The 24,244-nt window shown below is 41.1% G+C and overlaps 1 protein-coding gene across 10 annotated transcripts in view; it reads right to left on the bottom strand.

Annotated features, from left to right (window-relative positions):
• Positions 1-24,244, bottom strand: part of setd5 (SET domain containing 5) — a 163,461-nt gene that overhangs the window by 128,728 nt on the left and 10,489 nt on the right. For 8 of the 10 annotated variants that reach the window (XR_013300580.1, XR_013300581.1, XM_077602794.1 and 5 more), the window contains exons 2-5: positions 23,379-23,491; positions 20,921-21,001; positions 20,751-20,840; positions 9,270-9,372 (exon numbers count right to left, since the gene is read on the bottom strand). Coding sequence is in view for 8 of the 10 variants with exons in the window: in XM_077602794.1 (XP_077458920.1) it covers positions 9,270-9,372; positions 20,751-20,840; positions 20,921-21,001; positions 23,379-23,386 (282 nt within the window). In the remaining 2 variants the exon portion in view is untranslated. Of the gene's footprint in view, positions 1-9,269; positions 9,373-20,750; positions 21,002-23,378; positions 23,492-24,244 lie in introns of all 10 variants that reach the window. The other 2 variants (XM_077602792.1, XM_077602796.1) reach the window with 2 other exon arrangements.

Below are 24,244 nucleotides of genomic sequence, written 5' to 3'. Positions count from 1 at the left end.
TTTTTCCCCACGTTGGTCTACATTTACATACAAGGTAAACAACAATGGATTGGCAGAGTTTTGCAAAGAAAAGATCTGGAATACACTCGGTAATCAGACACGGGGAAGCGGCAAGTTCCAAACAACTCTTGATGTGTTGACTCCGGCAGAACGTCCGGGTGGGGTCAACCCGTTACAAAGGTAAAAAAGTTTAAACCAAATTAGAATTCAGGTTGTGTGAAGTTACATTAAACGTTGAGTGTCTGTATATATTTATCCAAGTTAATTTAAATTTGTTTGTTCGTTTACGAGTGCGTTGTTGCCGTGGATAAAGTCCCCCCAAACACCTCCCCCCGCCTCCGTGTGTATGTCGCTATCTATATCCCCGGCGAAATGTGTCTAATTTTACTTCTATTAAACACATTTTTTTTACTATTAAACCACTCTTTATTTATTACTTTGTCAATATATGGCGAATTAGAAGAAATAAAACATGTTTTACACGAGTGTGTTGTTGCCGTGGATAAAGTCCCCCCAACACCTCCCCCCGCCTCCGTGTGTGTCGTTGTCTCTCCCCTCCGCGAAATGAGTCTAATTTTACTTCTATTAAACACATTTTATTACTATTAAACCACTTGTTATTTATTACTTTGTCAATATATGGCGAATTAGAAGAAATAAAACATGTTTTACACGAGTGCGTTGTTGCCGTGGATAAAGTCCCCCCCAACACCTCCCCTCGTCTCCGTGTGTATGTCGCTGTCTATCTCCCCGGCGAAATGCATCTAAATTTACTTATATTAAACACATTTTATTACTATTAAACCACTCGTTATTTATTACTTTGTCAATATACGGCGAATTAGAAGAAATAAAACATTTTTTCCAATCCAATATCCTGTTTTTGGTGTTTTTTCAGAGGGTTAGAACGAATTAATTTGTTTTCAATTCATTTCAATGGGAAACGTCCGCTCGAGTTACGAAAAGCTCGTCATACGATCTCAGTCTCGGAACGGATTACGATCGTATGTCGAGGTACCACTGTAATAAGAACCATCGAAAAAATTCGACATCTTAAACTTCTGGTAAGAAAATTGTAATTATGTCATTAAAAAGCATTAAGATAGACTTATTTCGTTTTTCAAATTGAATAATTTGTTATTTGCATTTACAAAGACAGGCATATTAACTTATGATATTGACCCTAATAATATGATTTTGATTCATTCAGTATTTCAGAAATGCTACGTGACGATTCTTAAGATTTTCGCTTCAAAGTAACACATTTGTACTCCCCATTAATATGGAGGTGAAAATTGTGAATCAGTATGCGACTAAATACGGTAAATCTCATTATACCCGTATAATGACAATAAAAACATTCAATTTACCATATTTTCAAACCAATAGGGCGCACTTAAAAGTCTAACATTTTCTCTAAAATGGTCGATGCGCCCAAACGGTCGGTGCGTTTTGTCTGTGCACTAAACCTAATTTTTGTATGGCCCTGACCGCTTGAATGACTGGTTTTATTTCTTGCCAGCACGCTACTTATTGCGATCAACCCAGCGGACGTTCACCCTAAAAATAGCCTCCCCGTGCATTCCAAGCATTACGGTAAATCCATTCAAAACATTCAAGGGGAGAGGCAAGGCATCTGACATCTGTGTGCTTGCAGCGCTTTTAACCCTCAAAAACACCCTCAATATTTAAAGAAACAGCATATCAGAGCTATACAGAGGAAATGCCTGGCGTGAATGACAACACAATGCGGGAGTGAACGCTTGGCAAATGGACTGAAGCCATGGATCGAACACAATTTAACAGCTTTGCTAACAGATTGCTCACGAATTGCTAGCAGATTGCTAACAGATTGCTAATTGATTGCTAACGGATTGCTAACAAATTGCTAACGGATTGCTAACGGATGGCCAAGATTGTAGTTCGGGCAGGCAGCGTCGCACGAGTTATGTGGCGATTTGGAATGAAATGCCGATACCGCTATAACAGCAAGGAGAATCAAAGGCTTGGGAGTGATGCATGTCGCGAGTTACAATGGATTGTGGATGTGGATGACTGGGCTCAAGTGTCGGCCATCACTGTTCGAGCCTTTGCCAAAGCTGGAATCAAGTTCACGGAATACACAACTCTGACTGACAGTGGAGCCTAGCATGTTAAACGCCAAACTCTTTATATCAGTGTACCTTTGACCTCAATAAAAGCATTATCAAACTCAGTTTTGCTCGTGCCGTCTTTAAAAATATACGCTAGCAGCTAGCCTAACATACGCTAGAAGATAGCATAACATACGCTAGCGGCTAGCATAACATAGGCAAGCTATCGGCTAGCATAACATACGCTAGCCTAGTGTCATGCTAGCGCCCTATCGGATGAGGCGTCCAATGTGTTGACAAAAACAGAAAATATAACCGCAAATGAAACTGCGCCCTATCACGGTGCGTTTTATAGGTGTGAAAATACAGTATTAAATTGAGTACTTTTGCTATGTTTAATGTTTATCTACTAGCGAAATGTATTAGATAAAATACAAAACAACAAAATATGTTGGGATAACAAATTTTAGTTGGCGATATTTTGTCTCAGAAATTATTGGAAATGCCATATTATTGACAATTTAATTTGAACCAATTTAACCACTAATGTGACAGTATATTTCATAATGGTAATCAATTGAAAGCTATTTTAGTGTTGAATCTGATATTCATTGCCTTGTGAAAGTATTTGGCCTCCTTGAACTTTTCAAACTTTTGCCACATTTCAGGCTTCAGAGGTAAAGATATAAAATTAAGACTTTTTCTCAAGAATCAACAATCGCTGGGACACAATCGTGAACTGAAATAAAATATATTGGAAATGTTAAACTTTTTTAACAAATAAAAACCTGCAAAGTGGGGCGTGTAATATTATTTGGTCACCTTGCATTAATACTTAGCGCACAACATTTTGCTGCAATTACAGTTGCAAGTCGCGTGAGGTATGTCTCTATCAGTTTTGCATACCGAGACTGAAATTCTTGCCCTTTCTTTCTTGCAAAACAGCTCGAGCTCAGTGAGGTTGAATGGAGAGCGTTTGTGAACAGCAGCCTTGAGCTCTGCCCACAGATTCTCAATTGGTCTGGACGTTGACTTGGCCATTCTAACACCTGGATACGTACGTTTATTTGTGAACCAGTCCATTGTAGGTTTGGCTTTATGTTTTGGATCATTGTCCCGTTGGAACATAAATCTCCCAGTCTCAGGTCTTTTACAGACTCCAACAGATTTTATTCCAGAATGGCCCTATATTTGGTTCCATCAATCTTCCCATCAATTTTAACCATCTTGCTTGTCCCCGCTGAAGAAAAGCAGGCCCAAACCATGAGGCAGCCACCACCATGTTTGACAGTGGGGATGGCATGTTCAGGGTGATGAGCTGTGTTGCTTTTACACCAAGCATAACGTTTTGTGTTGTGGCCCAAAAATTTGATTTTGCACCTGATGCACCTTCTTCCACATGTTTAGTGTGTGTCTCCCAGGTGCCTTGTGACAAACTGTGAACAACATTTTTATTGATATCCTTGAGAAATGGCTTTCTTCTTGTCACTCGTCCATAAAGGCCAGATTTGGGCAATGTACGACAGATTGTTGTATTTACAGACTCTCCCATCTCAGCTGTAGATGTCTGCAGTTTACCTATAGTGATCATGGGCTTCTTGGCTGCATCTTTGATCAGTCTTCTTGTTTGAAGTGAACGTTTAGTGTTTTCGTGTGTTGGTAGATTTGCAGTGTGGTCTGATACTCCTTCCATTTCAACATGATTGCTAGAAATGTTTAAAGCTTGAGAAATGTTTTTGTATCTAAATCCGGCTTTAAACTTCTCCACAACGTTTCTGTTGCCGGTAGGAGAGGAAAACAGCATCGTCAATTGCTAACATTGTCAAGCATGATATGCGCACGTGCATTCCCCTTTGACCCATCCGCCTTTTCACCATCAAAAATATAGCAAGCAAGGTACCCCGACATGCACCTGCTCATGGCAGGTGTTCTACTGGTGTGTGCCCATAGCGAGCAATGATGATATTGCTCACACTGGTACTCCGTGTGCTCAGGGAGGTTGTCTTTCTATCCAGACAAACGAAAAATTAGAGGGAACATTGATCGTAATCTGTTGGAATTATTGTAAATAAGTTATCCTGATTTTAGTTTAGACTGTCGCAATGTTAGTTAATAGAATTGGGGATGTCTTGACCCCCTGGGGGGAAGTTTCACCTTATTCAACAAAGAGGAACTACCCCAGGGGGTCTGCTTGTCTGTTTGAACTATTGTGTGAAGATTGCGGGATATCGGGAAAGATACTGTAAAGGTGTTACCTTGAAGGGGCATATGGTCATGATCAAAGAACCTTTTGTAACTGGGAGAGAACTCTCTTTCCTTTTATCAGCTTGAAACTTCCTGTAACTTGGACACTCCCAAAACACAATAAGAGACTTGGCAGGAGGGGACATCTTCAGAGTGTGTCGGCGGATTCAGACGCGAGCAGTCCTAGACCCTCTCATTTTTAAATAAAGTTACCGTAATTACTCGAATATAACGCGCACTCGAAAATAACACGCAGGTAATTTTGGGCCAAAAAAATCTGGAAAAACGCAGTACTCGAATATAGTGCGCACCTAAAATTTCCCGCTGACGAAAATCAGAAATCTTACCTTTTTTTCTTCGTTTCACGATTGTTTTGTTCAAAACCGGATAGAGAAATCTTCAGGTACGAGCGTGTCGAGTGTCGTGGAGTTGGTGGAGTTATGCGTTTGAATTTTAGGGCAATAGATGATACACAGAGTGGACATGGACAAACATATCATGTAGACATGTTATGTTGCAATACCTTTTAGACTTCCTTGAACATTGACTACATTTCAATTGACAATACCATGTTTTAATTCAAATATCTATTGTCATTCTCAAACAAGAAAAGGAACATACAAATTGAATAAATAAATGACTTGAAGATATGCACAATGGAAAAGACTATCACATGTAACAAGGGAATGTACTGCCCCCCGCTGGACATATTTCTAAATACAAGTACGTACTACACTACAATGTAGTATTCTACTTTCCAGCTTATTAATGCAGGATTGTGATGTTTGTGAGGCTTGACGATCTTTAATATGCGTGTATTTTGAATTCAAAGTTGGAAATTGCACAATGTCCGTGCGTCAAAGTGAGTTTGACAATGCTTTTTTCGATCGAAAATTTGTAATTTATTTTAGTTATTGATTATAACACGCACCCCCAACTATTGGAATTAATTATATAGCAAACATATGCGTGTTATATTCGAGTAATTACGGTAACTAAAATTCTCTGTGATTTCCTTCTTTCAGATTGGTGATACAAATGTCTGGTGTTTAAACCTAACATAATCCAAGTTCATTTAAATTTGTTTATGTTATATTACGATTCACCGGTACTAAAAGTCTCCCAACGCTTCCCCCCACCCCGCCTCCCTCTATGTCCCTCTCTCTCTACCCTCCGCAAAATCCGTCTAATTTTAGTTATATTAAACACATTTTAGTAATATTAAACCACTAGTCATGTGTTACTTTGTTAATAGATGGCAAATTAGAAGAAATAAAACATTTCATTCCAATCCAATATCCATTTTTTTGTGTTTTTTCAGAGGGTTGGAATGAATTAATTTGTTTTTAGTTCATTTCAATGGGAAACGGTCATTCGAGTTACGAGAATATCGACATACGAGCTCTCTCCCGGAACGAATTAAGCTCGTATCTCAAGGTACCACTGTATTTTGAAATGTTTAATGGAAGTGCATGGTTTCCGTTAACTGTGAGCTTCACTCTCGGTGCAACACGAAAGTCTCACTACATTGTTTCTATGTTTTGCATTGTTTATAAATGCTTTAAACCAGCAAGTTTTTATGTTTGAGGTGTCAGCTTTCAGCAACAGAGATTTGGGAGAAGACTACCTACCATTAGTTCATAGCAAGCTGAAGCAATTAGTGCATTGTAAATAGTATTTTTTGTATGTCTGAATTTTAGTTCTATTGGTGTTGATGACCAATTAACATGATGTGAATGGAACTGTGTCATCTGGAATAAATGGTCAACACGCACGTGTGCTGAGAGCACACACATACAGTAATACCTTGAGATACAAGCTTAATGCGTTCCGGGGCGGAGCTTGTATGTCAAATCAATTTTTCCCATAGAAATGAACTAAATACAAATTAATTCGTTCCCACCCTCCCCAAAAAACACGATATTACAATAGAAAAACATTTTTATTGGTTCGAATTCACCACCTACTCACAAAGTAAAAACAAATAACTATCTCGTGGTTATGATCTACAATACTAAAATGTGACATTACTTAGTACAGACAGAGGGTAAAAGGAGAAAGGACAGGAGAGACTTGATGGACGCGCTCATAACATAACTTAAAATTTTCATTTAACTTAAATAACCTTAGATTACTATACACAATAAATTTTAATCTTACGTTACACTAAATTTAAACTTTCTTGTGCAATAACCGAGGCAAAGAGGTTAATGTATTCCACCTTCCACTTTTGAGGCGGAACTTCCTGCTTCTCCATGTCTCAGAACTGAGAGTTCGTTTCGTCTAGTTCGTTTTTTTTAATTATCGAACAAGCCACGATTCGCTTAAAAGGGTTTTGCTGGTGTCTTTTTCAGATACAGTGGTACCTCGAGATACGAGCTTAATCCGTTCCGGGACTGAGCTCGTATGACAAGATTCTCGTAACTCGAGGGGCAGTTTCCCATTGAAATGAATGGGAAACAAATTAATTTGTTCCAACTCTCTGAAAAAAACACCAAAACAGGATATTGGATTGAAAAAAGTTTTATTTCTTATAATTCGCCATATATTAAATAACGAGCGGTTTAATAGAAATAAAGTGTTTAATCTAACTAAAATTGCGCGGATTTCACCGAGGGGAGAGGGGCACAAAAGGGGCGGGGGGCTTCGGTTTCTTTTTTCTTCCACACAACGCACTCGTAAACAGAACAAACACCACCTTCACGTTCGCTATCGATGGGCTGTTTGCTGTCGTACTATTCCCTTCAAAATATTCCGAAAATGATGCACACAAATGTCCTCACAATCGGAGAACGCACGACCACTTGCCAACGAGCAGCAGTCTTTTAGCAGCGATCGCACCGCTGCTCATGGGAGCTTCGGGGGCGCTGGCTAGCGGCTCCTTTTAGCTTGTAGCATCTGTGTTGAGCTATGATAGAGTTGCTACCGGGGATGCTGTTGCGAGCCAGTGCCCCCGATGTTCTTATGAGCAGCCAACGAGAAGTAATATAATACTCCTCGTATTAGATAAAAATAACAGGAAATGCAGCAGCTGAGCTGTGCACGAGTATACTTCATTACCCAGAAAGCCCTCTTTTCCCCGCGCATGCGCGTTGTGCGTTTCCTGGTCTGAATAACTCATCCGGTGCTCGTAAATATTGTTCTACACGAAAGATATGCAAAAAAAAAATGCCATGGCCACCTGGCTTGGTCGCATCACAAAATTTTGACCGCATCACGGGCGAATTATTCGATTGAAATTTCCCCCGTAAGACGAGCATTTTGTATGATGAGCGGTCGTATGACGAGGTACCACTGTACTTGCTTTGCTTTTAAATTCACGTAAATTACGCTGGCTTTTTCGCATATTATTGCATAGGTCACGCTATCTCCAGCTAACTTTATCTTTTATCCATATTAAAAGAAGTCTCTCCATCTCATTATGAATGTCACTGTGCATCTTGGAAATTATGGTTAGTTCTTTGGAAGGCTTGATAACCTTTAGTTTATACCATTCTTATGCTTCAGGATGGTACATATAGTCGTAGTAATGCTCTCGTATTGCTGAGCCAGCTCAGTCTCGCGTGCACCACACTTGTTTTGAGATTATTTCGTGCTTAATCAATTGATATTAAGCACAAAATAATCTCAAGTCATCATACGCGTTTTCTTCTCACTAAACTGCATTGCACCGGCTTGCTTAGGACCCATTCTTTTTCTCTTAATTCTGCACTGATTAATGCAAACAAACAAGAAAATGCCACCTGTGCGCCCAGTGCTCGTAGATACGTATCTTTACGCGAGGGCGATGCGGCGAGAAAGACGGTGCGCTGTTCTCATAAGCAGCCTCTCGCGGGCTCGGCCACCAGGCTGTCTCGTATGCACGTAACGCAAATTTTTCTCGTGTCTCAAGGCAAATGTTTGCTTGGAATTTCCCTCGTTTCTCAAATTTCTCGTATGTTGGGGCACTCGTATGTCAAGGTATTACAGTACAGGGATAAATCGCAGGTGTGAAAACCCATCATTTTTATTTACCGTGCGATAAATGGATTTATTGTATATTGTGACAGGCTTACAGAACATGCCCAAAATGTTTCGGCGTGTGTGATGTTGTAATCAGAACAAGAGAGTCCACTGCGTTTATCGTTTACACTGTAGCAGAGCAAGACCCGCAACAGAATTGTTTCACTTAGGAGCCTGGAATAAAAAGATTAAATTTTTGCTTTCCTTTTTTGCTGTCACCGTTAAAACGTGAAGCCCCTCCACAACACACAATTGTTGCAGTTTGCTTTCGGAGCCTCCCCATGTCAACGGGCCCCAAGTCTCCAAGAGCAGATTTTTTTCAGAGCCTCACAGTTGTGAAAGTGACAGCTTCTACCAGGATTGTGCCTTTGGAAAGGTGACTGGTAAAGATGGAGCTGCTTTTTCCAATGGCGTACAGTCCAGGAAGCGACAGCAACAGCAAAGGCTCATACTTTTTGAGCCAGTAAAACAGACCAGCTAGCACTTAGCTTGAAACATTCCTTTTCGGAGGTTGGCAGGCATTTGATTACCATGCCATTTGATAAAAAAATTGGATAAAATCAACCCTAAAACTCTTCAGCGTACCAGCAATTTTGCAAACTGTATACCCACAAACTTATATTGTAGCAAAGTGTCAGTTCTTCACTGTTGTCCAAATAAAATATAAATTAAAATGTGAGTGAGCGGACCCACTTTCGTGCAGAACTTCTAACGCACATAAAGACAAATTGTTGATACTTTTCTGTCAATGAAACATAGCGCCATAGTGGTCACTGAAACCATGTAAAACCAGCAAATGTCAATTGAAAATTAAACAACTCATGTCAGGGGGCTAACAGAGGGGTAATAATTTGGTCCACATGCATGAATTATAATTTTCTATTTCACTTCATTTTCATTGGATGAGAAAATATACTCATTTATACTTACGGCATATGGTAGCCCCCGATAGCCATGACTTTGTGCATTTCCACAACTGTGGTTGTTGAAGTTTTTCTCATTAACTGCAGGGCTTGCTTCAACGGATTCAGGGCTGAAATGTTATAATAATTGTGAGGTCAAATCCATACAAATATGGCATTTTTCTAAAAAAATAAAAATATTTTGCACCATTCCTTCTTATTTACATGATAGCACCACTAGATGGAAACACTCAGAAATTCCTTTCCTTTCAAGCAGAACAACAACGTAGAAAATTGAATATAGATTTCCTTTTGTCTTTTAACTCCCCTTTCTTTGCACAAATCTGTCTATGATTTCCAATTGTGACAATATCTACAAATAAAAAGATAACATGAACTATAAATTAAATATTTAGAAAGTTAAGACAATCAAAGAGTCAATCCAGCAACAACTCAATACAAAAAGTTCAATATGGAAATCATAGCCCACGTCACCCAACAAATGCTTGCAATGTAATGGATTCATTAAAATATTATGAAGTGGGGCAATATCTAACTGATATTTTAATAATAAACATATTGGTCTTTTTTTTAAATAATATACAAATTTTATTTATTCATTATTTTTTTTTAAACTGAATTGAAAAACAATATGTTAAATAGTAATAGAAAATGCACAAACATAAATTTAGTCTGTAATAAGTCAGAAAATTGGAAAATTATTTTCCAGAATAAAAGCAAATATTGTTGGCTTGAATAGCATATAATCGGCCAGCAAAGGCGTAGAGAAAGCCAAGAGGTGTTTTTTTCCTGAAAAAGGCAGATCTGTGGGCTGCTACCGGGACTTGATCGCCTGGGGGAGGGTATCTGATGTTGCTAGAGTCGAAACACCCAATGATACAGGGATACATCACAAGGATACATCACTAAAGATGGGACCCAGCGCATCCATGAGATGTTTCTTGAGACAGCGTGTTGCAAACATTTAATATTGTTTTAGAATTTAATTTGAAGGCTGGAATCATTGGACACAGTGGAAAGGGGACAGACCAGTGGCAGCTGTGGGCAGTGAATAATGGGCATACGCCACCCACAATAAGTGTTTGCTCCAGGTCGTCGGGTGCTGGGACACCAGGTAGCGAAGGCTAGTTTCCAGTTCACGGTTTAACCCTTTGGTATGGGGAAACCAGGGATAAGGTCGATACGGCAGTCAAACTCGAGGAGGTGGGAGCGACATAGCTTTGACATTACTGAACATTTCTTGCAAATGATTGTAGCATGTGGTTACATTAGGCAAACCTTCACACATCTGAGCCATATTCCGTATCCCGGTTCCGGGACTATACCTGTTGGCCAGGCCCCCCTTTTCTCACCCTACCCCATGCAGTGACCTTCCCTGTGGACCAAATCAATGTCGGACTGTGTTTTCTGAGCCAGGGAAAACCCATGAGTAATTGGTACATAAGAGAGCTGATTACATGAAAAGTCACTCTCTCCACATGATTATCAATGGTCATGGTACCAGTCTCTGTCCTGTAAGTGATTCATACGAGGTCCCTCCCTGACATGACTGGGGTGAATCAAGAACATGTATAACACGTTAACTAACAAGTGATCAATTCAGTTTTCGCCAGCTCCCAAATCCATGAGGGCATTTAATTTGTGTTAGTGACCAAGTAACTTAAGTGTTACAATTGTTGGTGGACTTAGCGGCTGTTTTTTATATTCTTGGTCTGTGCTAGGACCGGGGAAAACCGAGCCGGCATGAGGCACACTGATGTCCCTCCTGTCCACAGCAGAAACAGCATCTCGCGTAGACGTCGTTGTCGTTCTTCTGCCGCGAGTCCAGTGTGACCGATCCTCATAGGCTTCTCGGCAGCGGTGGTGGTTGGTTTGGCGACCATCAGCACCGGCCACAGGGACTCCAGGTCTGGCAGGATCTCGTAGGGTGGCAGAGATAACCTGATATTATCGGCGACGCCTCGCCAAAATGAGCCCCGCAGGGCTGCATCAGTCCATCCAGTTCCCGCCGTTGCAGCCCAAAACCAGATGGCGTTATCACCCACACTGAGCCTTCCTTACTGGAGTCCATACTGCCTCGCTTATCGGGGCCCACCGTGAAACGCTGTATCGAAACGCAAGCTGTTGATAGACTATCCAACTACAAGGTAACCAACTCAACTGCTTACCTGTCAGACCATGAAGGGCCAGCTTGGCCTCATCAGTTCCATATATTCGGGGCATGAGCCTAAACGGGAGGTCGCACTAGAACAAGAAGGTTCGTTAGTCATCCATTTGCCCTGAAAACTTGTCAGGAGGCACCAAGGTGGGAAGCGAAGCACATGGTGTGGCAGCGGCAGGAAGGGGGCTAACTGCTGATGCAGACACACTCTGACCCAACAGCAACTGCAGACTTTGGGCCAGCTCCAGGACTTTACGAGTCCACTTTCGCTCCCATAGCACTGATCCTGGGAAAAGCGTCCAGCCGCCTGCTTGAGAGCATTGAGGTGTTCATCGTGGATCTTCTGCCTGACCCCTTGGGACCCCAGAGCGGCTCTTAGCTTTTTGGTCTCAGCTCAATCCATAGCGGCCAGTGCGTTCTGTCAACATGGATGGAACACTGAGCTGGACTCAAGGAAACAACACAAAACACCTGAATCCAAAAACGTGGACAAGGTAGGAAACTCAAAAACATAAAACAAAGGATGAATGTTGTGGCTTAGTTTCCAACACAAAGTAGGCACTGGGAAAGAACACTGAAACCTAGAGGATTACAAGGACTAGGGCAAATGACAGACAGGTGAAGACACTCAGGTCATTAGGAGCGAAAAGCTGTCATGGTGACTTACAGATGAACTGCCAAAATAAAACATGATATTACATAAAACAATGCTGCTGACTGCTACGTGTAACAATGAGATTCGATAACAGTAACTGCGACTTTGATATCCAGGTTTATGTTTTTGACTCCACCAAAACACATCAGTCAGGAGAGTTTGCTAGTTAGTCTAGGTACTCGGACGATTCGCCGAAAAAAGTTTTGCCGACGGACAGTTCACCGAAACGGGATTCGCGCGCTCGCCCCGCCCCCGGATCGTGTGGGTACATGTTTTTCAACCTCGGCCCGCGGGCCATATACGGCCCATTACAGATAACCTTCATTTAGGAATAACAAGGGCATCAACTGCCCCCCGCTGGACATATTTCTAAATACAAGTACGTAATACAATGTGCTGCCATTTTTTCATTTTATCCTTGCGTTTAAAGTACATAGTAGCCATTTGGAGATCACGCAGAACAGTACGTGACAGAAGAAAGAGAGAAAATAAAGTAGTAGTGACAGTAAGTACTACTGTAATGAAATTGTAAATCCAGAAATCCTACTCCAGAAAACTTACACCAGCATTGAAAACGTTGAGATTAATCTTTGAATTCTCAGCAAATCATTTTGAATATATATTCCCTAAAATAATGGGAAATTATTTAAAATTAAACTAGAAGTAAAAGTGTGTTCCATGGCATTTTCAGGTATTGTTCTCTAAGCCCTCTAGTCTTGGGTTAGGGTTAGTTTTTTTTCTCAGTGTCAGACATCAATCCCCAGCTTTGATAAATTACATTGCGTGTCCAAATGGCTACTACTTTAAACGCAAGGATAAAATAAAAAATATAAAAAAATTGGCAGCACATTGTAGTACGTACTTGTATTTAGAAATATGTCCAGAGGGGGGCAGTACATGCCCTTGTTATTCCTAAATGAATGTTATCTGTAACGGGCCGTATATGGCCCGCGGGCCGAAGTTGAAAAACATGTACACACACGATCCGGGGGCGGGGCGAGCGCGCAAATCCCGTTTCGGCGAAACGTCCGTTCGGCGAACTGTCCGTCGGCCAAACGTCTTTCTGCGAATCGTCTGGTCACGGTTAGTCTATGGGGTAAGATTAATCTTTCCTCAAAGTCATGTCAGAGTGTTCAATAATAAAGTGTTAAGACACACAGATCCAAACTATTGAAATTTCAGACTCTTGGACATTAAAATGTGATTCTGAGTAGAAGTTCAAACCAGAAACAGAATCCCCACAATGCGACGCAAGAGTAGAGCTGGCTGATAAAACGACAACGATAATTATCGTGAAAATATTTTTGTCAAATTTAACAAAAAGTTTCAATCAAAACTCAATAATTTCAAACTGCAATTACACCACCCGACCACCACAGAGAACTGGGACTGTTGCAAAATGAACTCTAGTTCCAGACCAACATTCAGGAGAAGAAAAGGATGATAAGTTAGCAATAGAGGTTAACACAGCGCACAAAAGCAAAAGGACAACAACATGGCCAAAATGAGCGATTATGAGATGCAGGACAACACAGATTACAAAAAGATTCAAGCGAATTCTCCCTGGCGTTTTCTAAAACTTGTTATCTTGGGTACAAATAGGTTAAGTTCATCCAACTTTTTTTATTATATTTTTTGTAAATGGCCATATATGAGGTACATTTTATTTTTGTGAGGCTGAAAATAGTCTGCTTGCCAATGGTGATGACTCCAGTTGATTACTTTATTAATTCCATATTGCATAGCAACTTTTTAATTTATTTAAAAAAAGACGCCTGTCATAATTTATGCAGTTTTTACTCTACTTTTCATAGTGTAAGGAGGGAGTTGTCTTATCCTTATAGCACAATACAAAAAGAAAAACACTTTTTAAAAATCATCATATTTTATATTCTCTTTTCTCATAAAGTAAGGCTGTGTATGTGTCATCGTTTACCTTCAACCTGTACAAGGGACTAAAAATGGGAATTATCCCTCAGCTACAATCTTACATATTTACATATTAGAGCTGGGCGATAAAAACGATACTCGTGAAATAATTTTTGTCAACAATAATATTAAAAATGTTCGCTAAAATTTTGATAATTTAAAACTGCAAATACAGCAACGACCACCACAGAGAACGAAGATGCTGTTGCGAGATGAACACTCAGGAGAAAAGGGATGATCAGGAAATTAGCTCCATTTTGCACTATATGTCCAAGATTTGGCAGGCCTTTCATGGCATAAAACAAGTACTAGTGTATGGTCAACATTAGCACTTTCAAATTATGAAATATCAACCTCTGAGTAATGCAAAATTCGATATGCAGACACCTGTCTAAATAAAGAATTTTCTAAGGATTAATGGAATGGGCAAAACTCGAATACGATACAATATATTGAGCGCTACTAAAATTTTAGAAGCAGAACTATTACCACCTAATTTCTATGCACAAACAGATTAATTAATAGGATTAACAGAGGTGTATAACTTAATGCAAAACATTGTCATCGTCGTCAACTTGCAGTTTCGCGCATGTCGTGTTTTTATGCGCCTATAAGCCATACCCTCAATTCAGTCATCATTTTTTGTCCAACAAAAGTGGCTTGTATGCGAGTAAATACAGTACCTATTTCCTTCCGGAATCATTTTGCTGATAGGACAGAATAAGGGGGGATGCCAAGAAGCCCATTACGGGGATGGCAGTCATCACTTTTGATGAATATTTGCCTACCCCCGATGTGTGGGTGAGCGGCCCAGTGGACGGGGTGTTGGCCCATCGACCTCACAGTTCCGAGATCAACTACTGAATCCCGGGCGGGATCCAACCTTACAGTGTATGTATGTGTGGTGTCCCCTGAGTTTTCTTCGGGTACTCCAGTTTCCTCACATAAACCAAAATTATGAATGCTAGAATGGTTGAACATTCTAAATTACCCCTAGTTGTAAGTGTGAGCATGAATGGTTATGCGTCTTGTGTTTTTGATTGGCTGTCCACCGAGATATAATCAATCGATATGATATCGAGGGGGAAAAGATTTTGGAATTTGGAATCGATGGCTGAAATGACCAATGAGGCCTTTTCAGGAATGGAAGCGACAAATTATATAAGAAATATTTCGTCAAATGAAATTTTAATGAAAATGTAGCAGCAAAGTCAAAATTTGAAACTAAAGGTGTGGATGAACAAATAAACTGCTCTGCGAAATGGGGATTTTGGGGGCAATGAGGGAAAAACCAAATTTCTAGATAAGCATTCTTGGGTGGGCTGCTATATTGACTCATGGGAAGTCTCATGTCTCAACAAGGGGGGTGTTGGGTTGAGTGCAGCACCACTATACAAATTTTGGATTAATTTGTTTTCTAAACATAAAATCTTTTGGGAGGGATTGTTTGATCTGTGCTCCACATAATCCCCAGAGCAAAAGTTTTTATCATGGAATGCAACCTTGAAAGTTGATCCCAAAAACATGGGATTGTAACTGCATATGTTCAAAACGGCATGTGTCCAAATATTAAATTTATCACTCGGTTGGAGGAAAAAAAGAGGCTTTTATCGGCAGTGTTTCTGTTCTGTCAATTTCCTACACAATACCAATCAACCATATTCCGATGAAACGCTAGAATTTCTTGGACAAAAACAACTAAAACACTGGCATCCACAGCAATGAAACTAAACAGAAGAGGATCAAATGTGCAATCACGTCGTGTTCATGACGTAACTCATCAGTACTAGTGTGAATTTTTTTCGGAACTGCAAAATGGGATTACATTTCCCAAGAGGGCGGTGCATCAACATGCAGCGGCTAAAAGCTCTCCCTACTTCAGCAACCTTTTCATGTTTTTTGTGTCTTTTCGCAAGTTGTTTGTCAATCCCGGACTTTAACGTCAATAATAACCGTTGAGACTTATTAAACTTCGGTTACAATAAGGGAATTACGGTTTCTGGCTACTTCCATCCAGCGCAAAGCATTCCAGAAGAGATCGTAAAATTAGAGGGGCCTTAATGGATTGTTATTGGGTCTGGCAGTGGAAGGAGACGGCATCAATTGAGAAAACAGAAGCGAGGCTGTTGAGCAGGCCTGTTGGCTATGCTCAGAAAACAGCCACTCAAACCACCGCTGCCAAGCATCTACCTCTCCAATGTCAGATCCATTGTGACAAAGATGGATGATTTGGAATTACAACTCGCCGCTAATCGCTACGTCCGAGAATGCTGCATGATAATCATCACAGAAGAGTGACTACACCCACAAATACCCAACGCTATGATGCAGCTAGCAGGCCCCACGCTACTCAGATCGGACAGGACTAGCGACTCAGGGGAAAAAAAGGGTGGTGGGATTTGCATCTACATGAATGAGTGATGGTGTAATAATAGCACTGTTCTACATAGACACTGTTCCCCAGACCTAAAATTCATGTCGGTGAGATGCAGACCCTTCTTTCTGCTCAGAGAGCCAGCTGTCATTACCATCGATAGCTGTCTACATCCCACCGGATGCTAAGGTAAGTACCGCTCCCTCCGTACTAATGGACACCAAAAACAATCAGCAGAACGCCTACCCAAGTGCCGCGCACATAATTGCAGATTGTAATCAGGCAAATCTCAAAACCGTTTTGGCATACCCTCTTTACTCACATATAAGCCGCTCGCGTGTAGAAGCCGCACCCTCCATATTCAAGGTTTGAATAGGGAGTACAAATGTGTTACTTTGAAGGGAAAATCTTACGAAAAATCATAAGAAGTGGTATTTCTGAGATACGGTATGAATCAAAAGCAAATTATTAGGGTCAACATCATAAGGAAGTTAATATGCCTGTCTTTGTAAATGCAAAATACCAAATTATTCAATTTGAATAAAGAAATGTCTATCTTGATGAGAAACTGATGCTTACTAATTAAAGAAATTACAATTTTCTTACCAGAACCTTAAGATGTGGCATTCATATTGCTTCTAATGTCAAAATATCTAAATTCTTACAATGGTTCATATTACTCCAATAGTTGTCACTTTCGAACAACAAATACAACGAAAAAAAATCAATATTAGCGAGTTAGCTTAGCGTTGCGATGTTCTGTTATAGCGCTAATCTACCTAGATACTCTGGTCAGACAGTGAGACGAAGGCACTTCAGCTTCTTTTATATCAATTCCAAGTAATTGGCAATGTAGAGCATTCTTCTTTGACAACACATTACAGTCAACTTTGATGAACACTGAATCAAACTCGCTGGAAACGTTCAAGGTGCCCTCTACTAAAGACTACAACTCAAACTACAACTTTAGGACCCCAAGCTGTCTGCCTAGGTGCCTGAACGAAAAGAAGGATAACCTGCCTCTTAATGAAAACAACAGAACACAGGAAATTTATAACAATCAAAGTGGAATGTTGTTTTATTTCAAAATCAAGGATACTCGCGTCTGGCCAGTCAGAGCACGTTTAACTAGGTTTATACTTCAGCGCCCTAGGTAATATAGCTGCCTGGGACCCAGGTAAGATGGCTGTGCCCCAAGCGAGTAGTGACATTTATATACGTCAAAATAAATTTTGTTTAGCGTTTTATCTGTTTATCTTTTCTCTATTTTGAAATAAATCAAAGTATCGGCCAAATTCGCTTACGTCGTGACGTCACGCGCCGACGCAGCGACCTTTTGCAGTTTTTTTGCATGTCGTGTTTTTATGCGCATATGAGCCGTACCCTCGATTCAGTCATCCTTTTTTGTCCGACAAAAGCGGCTTATATGCGAGTAAATTCGGTAAATTTAACAGCACGTTTGAGATATCCAACAAAAGAGAATAAAACTCTTGATAATCTTTACGCTAACATCAAAGGTGCATAGAGAGCTATACCACACTCACTTTGGATAGTCAGAGTACGTCTCTTAGTTCTTGGCCCCTGCATACACCCCCCAGCCGACCAACAAAGCCCCAAAGACAAACTATTATCACTTGGCCTGACGAAACCTTCCCCCGACTCCAAGACTGCTTTGAACAGACAAAATGGAAAACTTTCCACCATGAGGACAGGGGCACATTCACACACACACACACATACACACACACACACACAGTACAGTACAGTCATCAAGTACTGCATGGCTACGGTCACTGTGGAGAAGACCATCCAGGGGTACCCAAACCGGGAACTGAGGATGACCAGCCAGGTCTGCTCACTCCTCCAGCCCCGTGATGCAGCCTTCAGAGCAGTGCAGCTCGTGGCAACGTGAGGAGACGCGTCAAGGCTGCCAAAGCAAACTACAAGGGGAAGATAGAAGGGCAACTCAACAACGACCGGACGATGTGGCAGAGCATACGTTCCCTCACCAACAAAAAGTCGAGCTACAACTCCTCTGGACTCAGATGCGGGCGGCACTGGCAGAGTAACTAAACCCACTTTTAAGTCCCAACCCCAGCACTCAGTCATACCACCTAAACCTCCAATACATCCCACACCAACCTCTGGAAAAAGCTTCACCCCACTCACCGTAGAGGTTTTGTATGTGAGATGTGAGCTCCGTGCTATCAACCCCAGCAAGGCCACAGGAACGGATGGAATACTAGGGAAAGTACGTAAGACATGTGCTGACCAACTAGCATGTCAGAATGCTCTTCATCGACTAGACCTCCGCCTTTAACACCATAATCCCAGACATTCTTATCTCCAAATTGGCCAACCTGGGGCTCCCACATTCTACCTGCTCATGGATTAAGGACTTTGTGGTCAACCGACCGCAGCATGTGAAGCTGGGTCGCCACCTCTCATCCGCCTGCATGCTCAGCACTGGCTAACCCCAAGTCTGTGTGCTGAGTCCACTATTCAACTTGCTCAACACACACAACTGTAGACCCTGAGAACATCTTCGTGAAATTTGTGGATAATACAACGGTGGTGGGAATGATCAGATAGGCGAATGAGGCGGCCTACAGAGATGAGGTCCTTAGACTCAGCGAGTGGTGCGCTCTCAACAACTTGGCGCTGAACGTTTCCAAAACCAGATAACTCATCCTGGACTTCTGATGGTACAAAGCTGCTCCTGCCCCCTGTATATCAATGCCGAATGTGTAGAGTGCAGACTTTCAAATTCCTGGGTGTCCATATCTATGCTGATCTCACTTGGACAGCAAACACCACAGCACTCGGCAGGAAGGAGCAGCAGCATTTCCTGAGAGAACATTCGCAGCATGGAACAACTAAACACCAACCTGCTGGTGACCTTCTAACGGTCAGCCATTGAAAGCAATGTTCCCTCTAAGATGCCCGTATGTGCAATTGCCCACTACTCCAGTGTTCTCCGCGCACAGCAAACATATGCAGCGCACATAATAAAATCCAACCTGAAATGTAAAAAAAAATTAACTCATTACAATTTTTTTCTTTGCGATTTTGCTACGAAACTCAGAGTGGCAGCCTATCAACCAAGAAGAAAAAGTCAAAACTTGCCACTTTATGTTGCATCTGAAGCTGCTTTGCTGTTGCATGTAATACACACCAAGTTAGGCTCTCACACACAGACAACCAAATTTCGTCCAAGCTGCTTGCTCAACCCCTCCCCTTTATAGTTTGAACACTATGTAACTAGGGCTGTGGAAACAAATAAAAAGATTGACAGCCCAGAGAAGGCATAGAAAAATCGTCCAGGCTCTCCTGATCAGAAGAGTGTCCAGCTCTTTGTTTTTGCATGCTTACAAATGTCTAATTGGTGAACCGGACACCCAGGTTTTAATTTCTTCCCTTGTCAAAATTTGGCGACGCTGCAGTCTACTAACAGGGCATACCAATTCTTCCAATAACAAAGGGATACAAATACCAGATTATCCCCATCTCTGCAGCGAGTGAGCATTTTAACAAAGGGCAGTTTTGTAAACTTTAACTGGAAGTAACATGCTATTTGGTTAATTGGAGAGTATCGCCATAACGCCACCCGATCTCAGTTGCACCTCCTCCATTCAGCTCCTCGGTGAGCAGTTACATCTTGACTACAATGGGTGGAGGTTGAAAATTGTTCCTTTCTAAAAATATTTGGCGTCATCAATCAATTGAATTGTGTCGATTTCATTCACAATTTTATCCATTTTACAGATTAAAAAGATGGAAATTTGGATGTTAAAACAGACAACGCAAATTTGAAGACCATAATATATATATTGACATTTTAAAAGGATGCAATAATGACCCGCTCTGCTGCAGGAACATCCAGAAAAACGCTGTCAATTCAACTTCAGAATTAGAATGTGAATCTTGCGACGCAATAGTATCTGGCTCAAATGATTCAAACACGCATGAGTTTGATGCTAGACAAGCACCAAGATTGACAGTTGGCAAAGAAACACCAACAGAATCGTAACACTGACGGGACCAGCAGTTTTTAAAGCATTTTTTTTAATTCATTCAAATTTCTCAGGGTTGTTAACAACTGTCTTTACTTTTACACAGTGCAAAAATATTTTAATTGGACCTTACAGGACCTTTAACGTCAGAAAACGGGGGGCAAAATTTTGTTCTGCGAGCCTAAATTCTCCCTCGGGCTGCAAGTTTGAGAACCCTACACAAAAGCAATATATTTTGTGTAGGGAATTCCTGTTGGTTGGGTGTAGCTGCTGGGTAAAAGTATTTAACCTTTTCTTTTCATAATTAATCTTTTCTCTTCCTTTACATCATAACTTATTTGTCAGCAATGACTTACTCTGATCCAGCAGCCATTTCTGTGTAAGATGCTTCAGGTGTGGTGACTCCCAAAGCGATTACTATGCTCATGACGTCCAGCACAGCCACACTTGGGAGAAAGGGGAAGAGGGGGGGGCAGGATGGATGATGTGGGGGCGTAAGGGGAAGGGACGTGGGGGGACAACTCACAGAGCTCCAACTAGAGTGAAAAAACAGTCCAATGGCGGAAAGCCGCTGAGCCGTAGCCCCCGGCTTACGGTCATTGGGAACCTGAGGAGAGAAAAGAAGGAAATTGAAACAGTTCTTACAAAGAGTCATATAGTAATCCTTTCGAATTTCGTGGATAATGTAGAAGAGATATGGCCGGCCGGGATAATCGTAAAATCTTGTATATCTGTATACAGAAATACCTCGACATACGAGTGACCCGACATACGAGCAATTTGAGATACGAGTAACATTTCGAGCAAATATTTATCTTGAGATACGAGACAAATTTTGATACACGAGCATAGAGCAGACGCGAGACGCTGCTCATAAGAACATCATGGGCACCGTCTTTTTGGTCGCAACTCCCTCGTGTACAACTCACTCGTGTAATGTCTCTGGTCGCAATTCCCTCGTGTAATGTCTCTCTGGTCGCAACTCCCTCCTGTAATGTCTCCACGAACACTGGGCAGAGCGTTGCATTTTTTCAGTGTTTTTTTCCCCGTTAGTCAGTGCAAATGGGGTATATACACTACTTCTCGTTGGCAAGTGGTCGTGCGTTATCCTATTGTGAGGACATTTGTGTGCATCATTTTCGGAATATTTTGATGGGGAATACAAAAGCAAACAACCCTCAATAGGTTGCATCTGAAAGTCAGGGTGGAGGCGGGGAAAATAGAGCCAACCCAGGAGAAGAAAGGTATTAAAATGTAAAACAAAATTAGAATTAAGTTTAGTGTAAGTTTAGATTAAACTTATTTTTGACTATCTGCATCGTAATCCAAGTTCATTTAAATTTGTTTGTCATTTTACGAACGCGTTGCCGTGCAAAAAGTCTCTCTCTCCGCTCCCCACTCTCTCTCTCCCTCTCTCTCTCCCCTCCGCGAAATTCGTCTAATTTTAGTACTATTAAACACATTTTAGAACTATTAAACCACTAGTTATTTGTTACTTGGTTAATAGATGGTGAATTAGAAGAAATGAAAATGTTTTTCCAATCAAATATCCGGTTTTTGGTGTTTTTTCAGAGGGTTGGAACGAATTAATTTGTTTTTAGTTAATTTCTATGGGAAACGTTCATTTGAGTTATGAGTAAATCGACATACGAGCTCAGTCCCCGAACGCATTAAGCTCGTATCTAGAGGTACCACTGTATTGGCAAAAACAGAAATCACATTTCTGTTTAATTCATGTACCAAAAGATTAATGTAATGTGGAACCTTCCCAAACTGTTCAAACTATTATAGTGGTGCCGCTACTTGTTTCGGTACAAATATGCTTTGTCAAGGACACGAAACTGTCAAGACGATTGCCATATTCCATGGCTATGAAAGTGTTTTCATGAATCTCTGGGACACTTTGCTTCAAACTGTGAGTCATATTGAAAGTTTCTAGTTTTCAGAATTTGTTAGAAGTATTAAAAAAAGTTTATAAAAATGTCAAAATCCACGCTAAAACTCACAGGCGGAAGACAGATGAAAAATGGCATAAGTCGGGGCACCGCTTCTTCTCTCAGCGCCGAAGAAGCAATATGCCATGGAAGAAAAATGGATGCGCAGAATATCATATAAAGTGCCCATGCGAGTGAGTTTCGCATCGCGCATGTCACCTGTTGAGAAAGACTATTTTTTTGAGTCGCTGTTGAAAATGCCTCCTAAATATTGACGTTGCTTGATATGCTAAAGGCGTAGCACGCCATTGCGACATAAATACATTTACATTGTGGCGTTCTTTTTTACATAATTAAGCTGGTAGGAACCATGTTAATGTTAATTGGCTCCGCCGTGCGGTTAATACTGAGACCTCTGGAGGTACACGAGTGTTGTGACGATCTGTATGCTGCGAATGAATAAAAATAAATTCTGCAAATTCTCGTGTGGATGAAGACACCCCGCCTCCAACTTTGAGGAATAAAAAAAATGAACCAGCATTTACGGTCGTAAAGCTGGCATGACGATAGGACAACACACTGCATGGGGCCACTCAGAAGGAGACTGATGACAACATGGTTGGAGCCATTAATTTGGCAATCGTTTTGAGAGACAACAACAACAGCAATATTTTTACAAGAAAAATGCCTCTCAAATCTGATGAAGAGGACTTGGACGAATTAAGCTTGTATCTCGATGTACCACTGTAGGCGCGAAAACATGTATTGTGCTAGTTATAATGGGGGTTATCCTACTTCGCGGTTTTTCGTTTATCGCGGCCATGTCTGGTCTACATTAACCGTGATATTCAAGAGATTACTGTAAATACATTTAGTGGGTCTAAAGAATATTTTAAGGGGGCTGATAATGATCCTTCTGAAAATAGCCCTAGGGATGCCAAACGTTTGGACAGAGTTGGCATAAGAGCGAATGAATCCTCATCATCCCAATACATTGTAAGAGCTGTTCTGAACATAGATATTGTACATGTTGGAATAAACGTTACATACACAGTCATTACTTGCCACTTTGGGACTCAAAGTTCCACCTACTGCCCCTACGACGCCTGCTGAAGATTACATCGATGATCCAATGCCCGTCGATCCTGACGGAGAGGCATTACCTGAATTGGAATAAAGCTTTCAATAACCTGTGCAGTAAATATTTATTTTCATCTGAACAGGTCTCTCATATTTTTTTGCGTAAAATCAATCGCAGAAGAGCTATTGTCATTGTGAGTAGAGTATTTATACATTTATTATACAGATATTATATTTAAATATTAATATATAACAGTATTTACATATGCATAACTGTGTAAACAGAGTTTATACACTTGATATTTTGTCAGGGCAGCCCGGTGGAACGAGTGGTTAGCAGGTCGGCCTCACAGCTCTGGGGTCCTGGGTTCAAATCCAGGTCACGTCCACCTGTGTGGAGTTTGCATGTTCTCCCCGGGCCTGCGTGGGTTTCCTCCCACATTCCAAAAACATGCATGGTAGGCTGATTGGACACTCTAAATTGCCCCTAGGTATGGGTGTGAGTGTGCATGGTTGTCCTTCTTGTGCCCTGCGATCGGTTGGCCACCGATTCAGGGTCTCCCCCGCCTCTGGCCCAGAGTCAGCTGGGATCGGCTCCAGCACCCCCCCAGCACCCCATCGATAGACTCATAATTTTTGTTTATCGTGATAACAATTGTTGTCATATCCCCCAGCTCTATCGTGAGGCTGAAAATAGTCTGCTGGCCAATGGTGATGATGAGAGAGGGGCTCCCCTTCAAGGACTTGAACTAAAACTCCCATTCACCTGTTTTTTACGATTTACATTAAGCAAACTATCTTCACTGTGAGTACACTATTTTAAGTACATTAAGTAA

This window comes from Stigmatopora argus, chromosome 6 (assembly GCF_051989625.1).
Source record: "Stigmatopora argus isolate UIUO_Sarg chromosome 6, RoL_Sarg_1.0, whole genome shotgun sequence".
Taxonomy (NCBI): Eukaryota; Metazoa; Chordata; class Actinopteri; order Syngnathiformes; family Syngnathidae; genus Stigmatopora; species Stigmatopora argus.
Note: the sequence above shows the minus strand (reverse complement) of the source record. Positions and strands in the feature narration are given on the sequence as shown.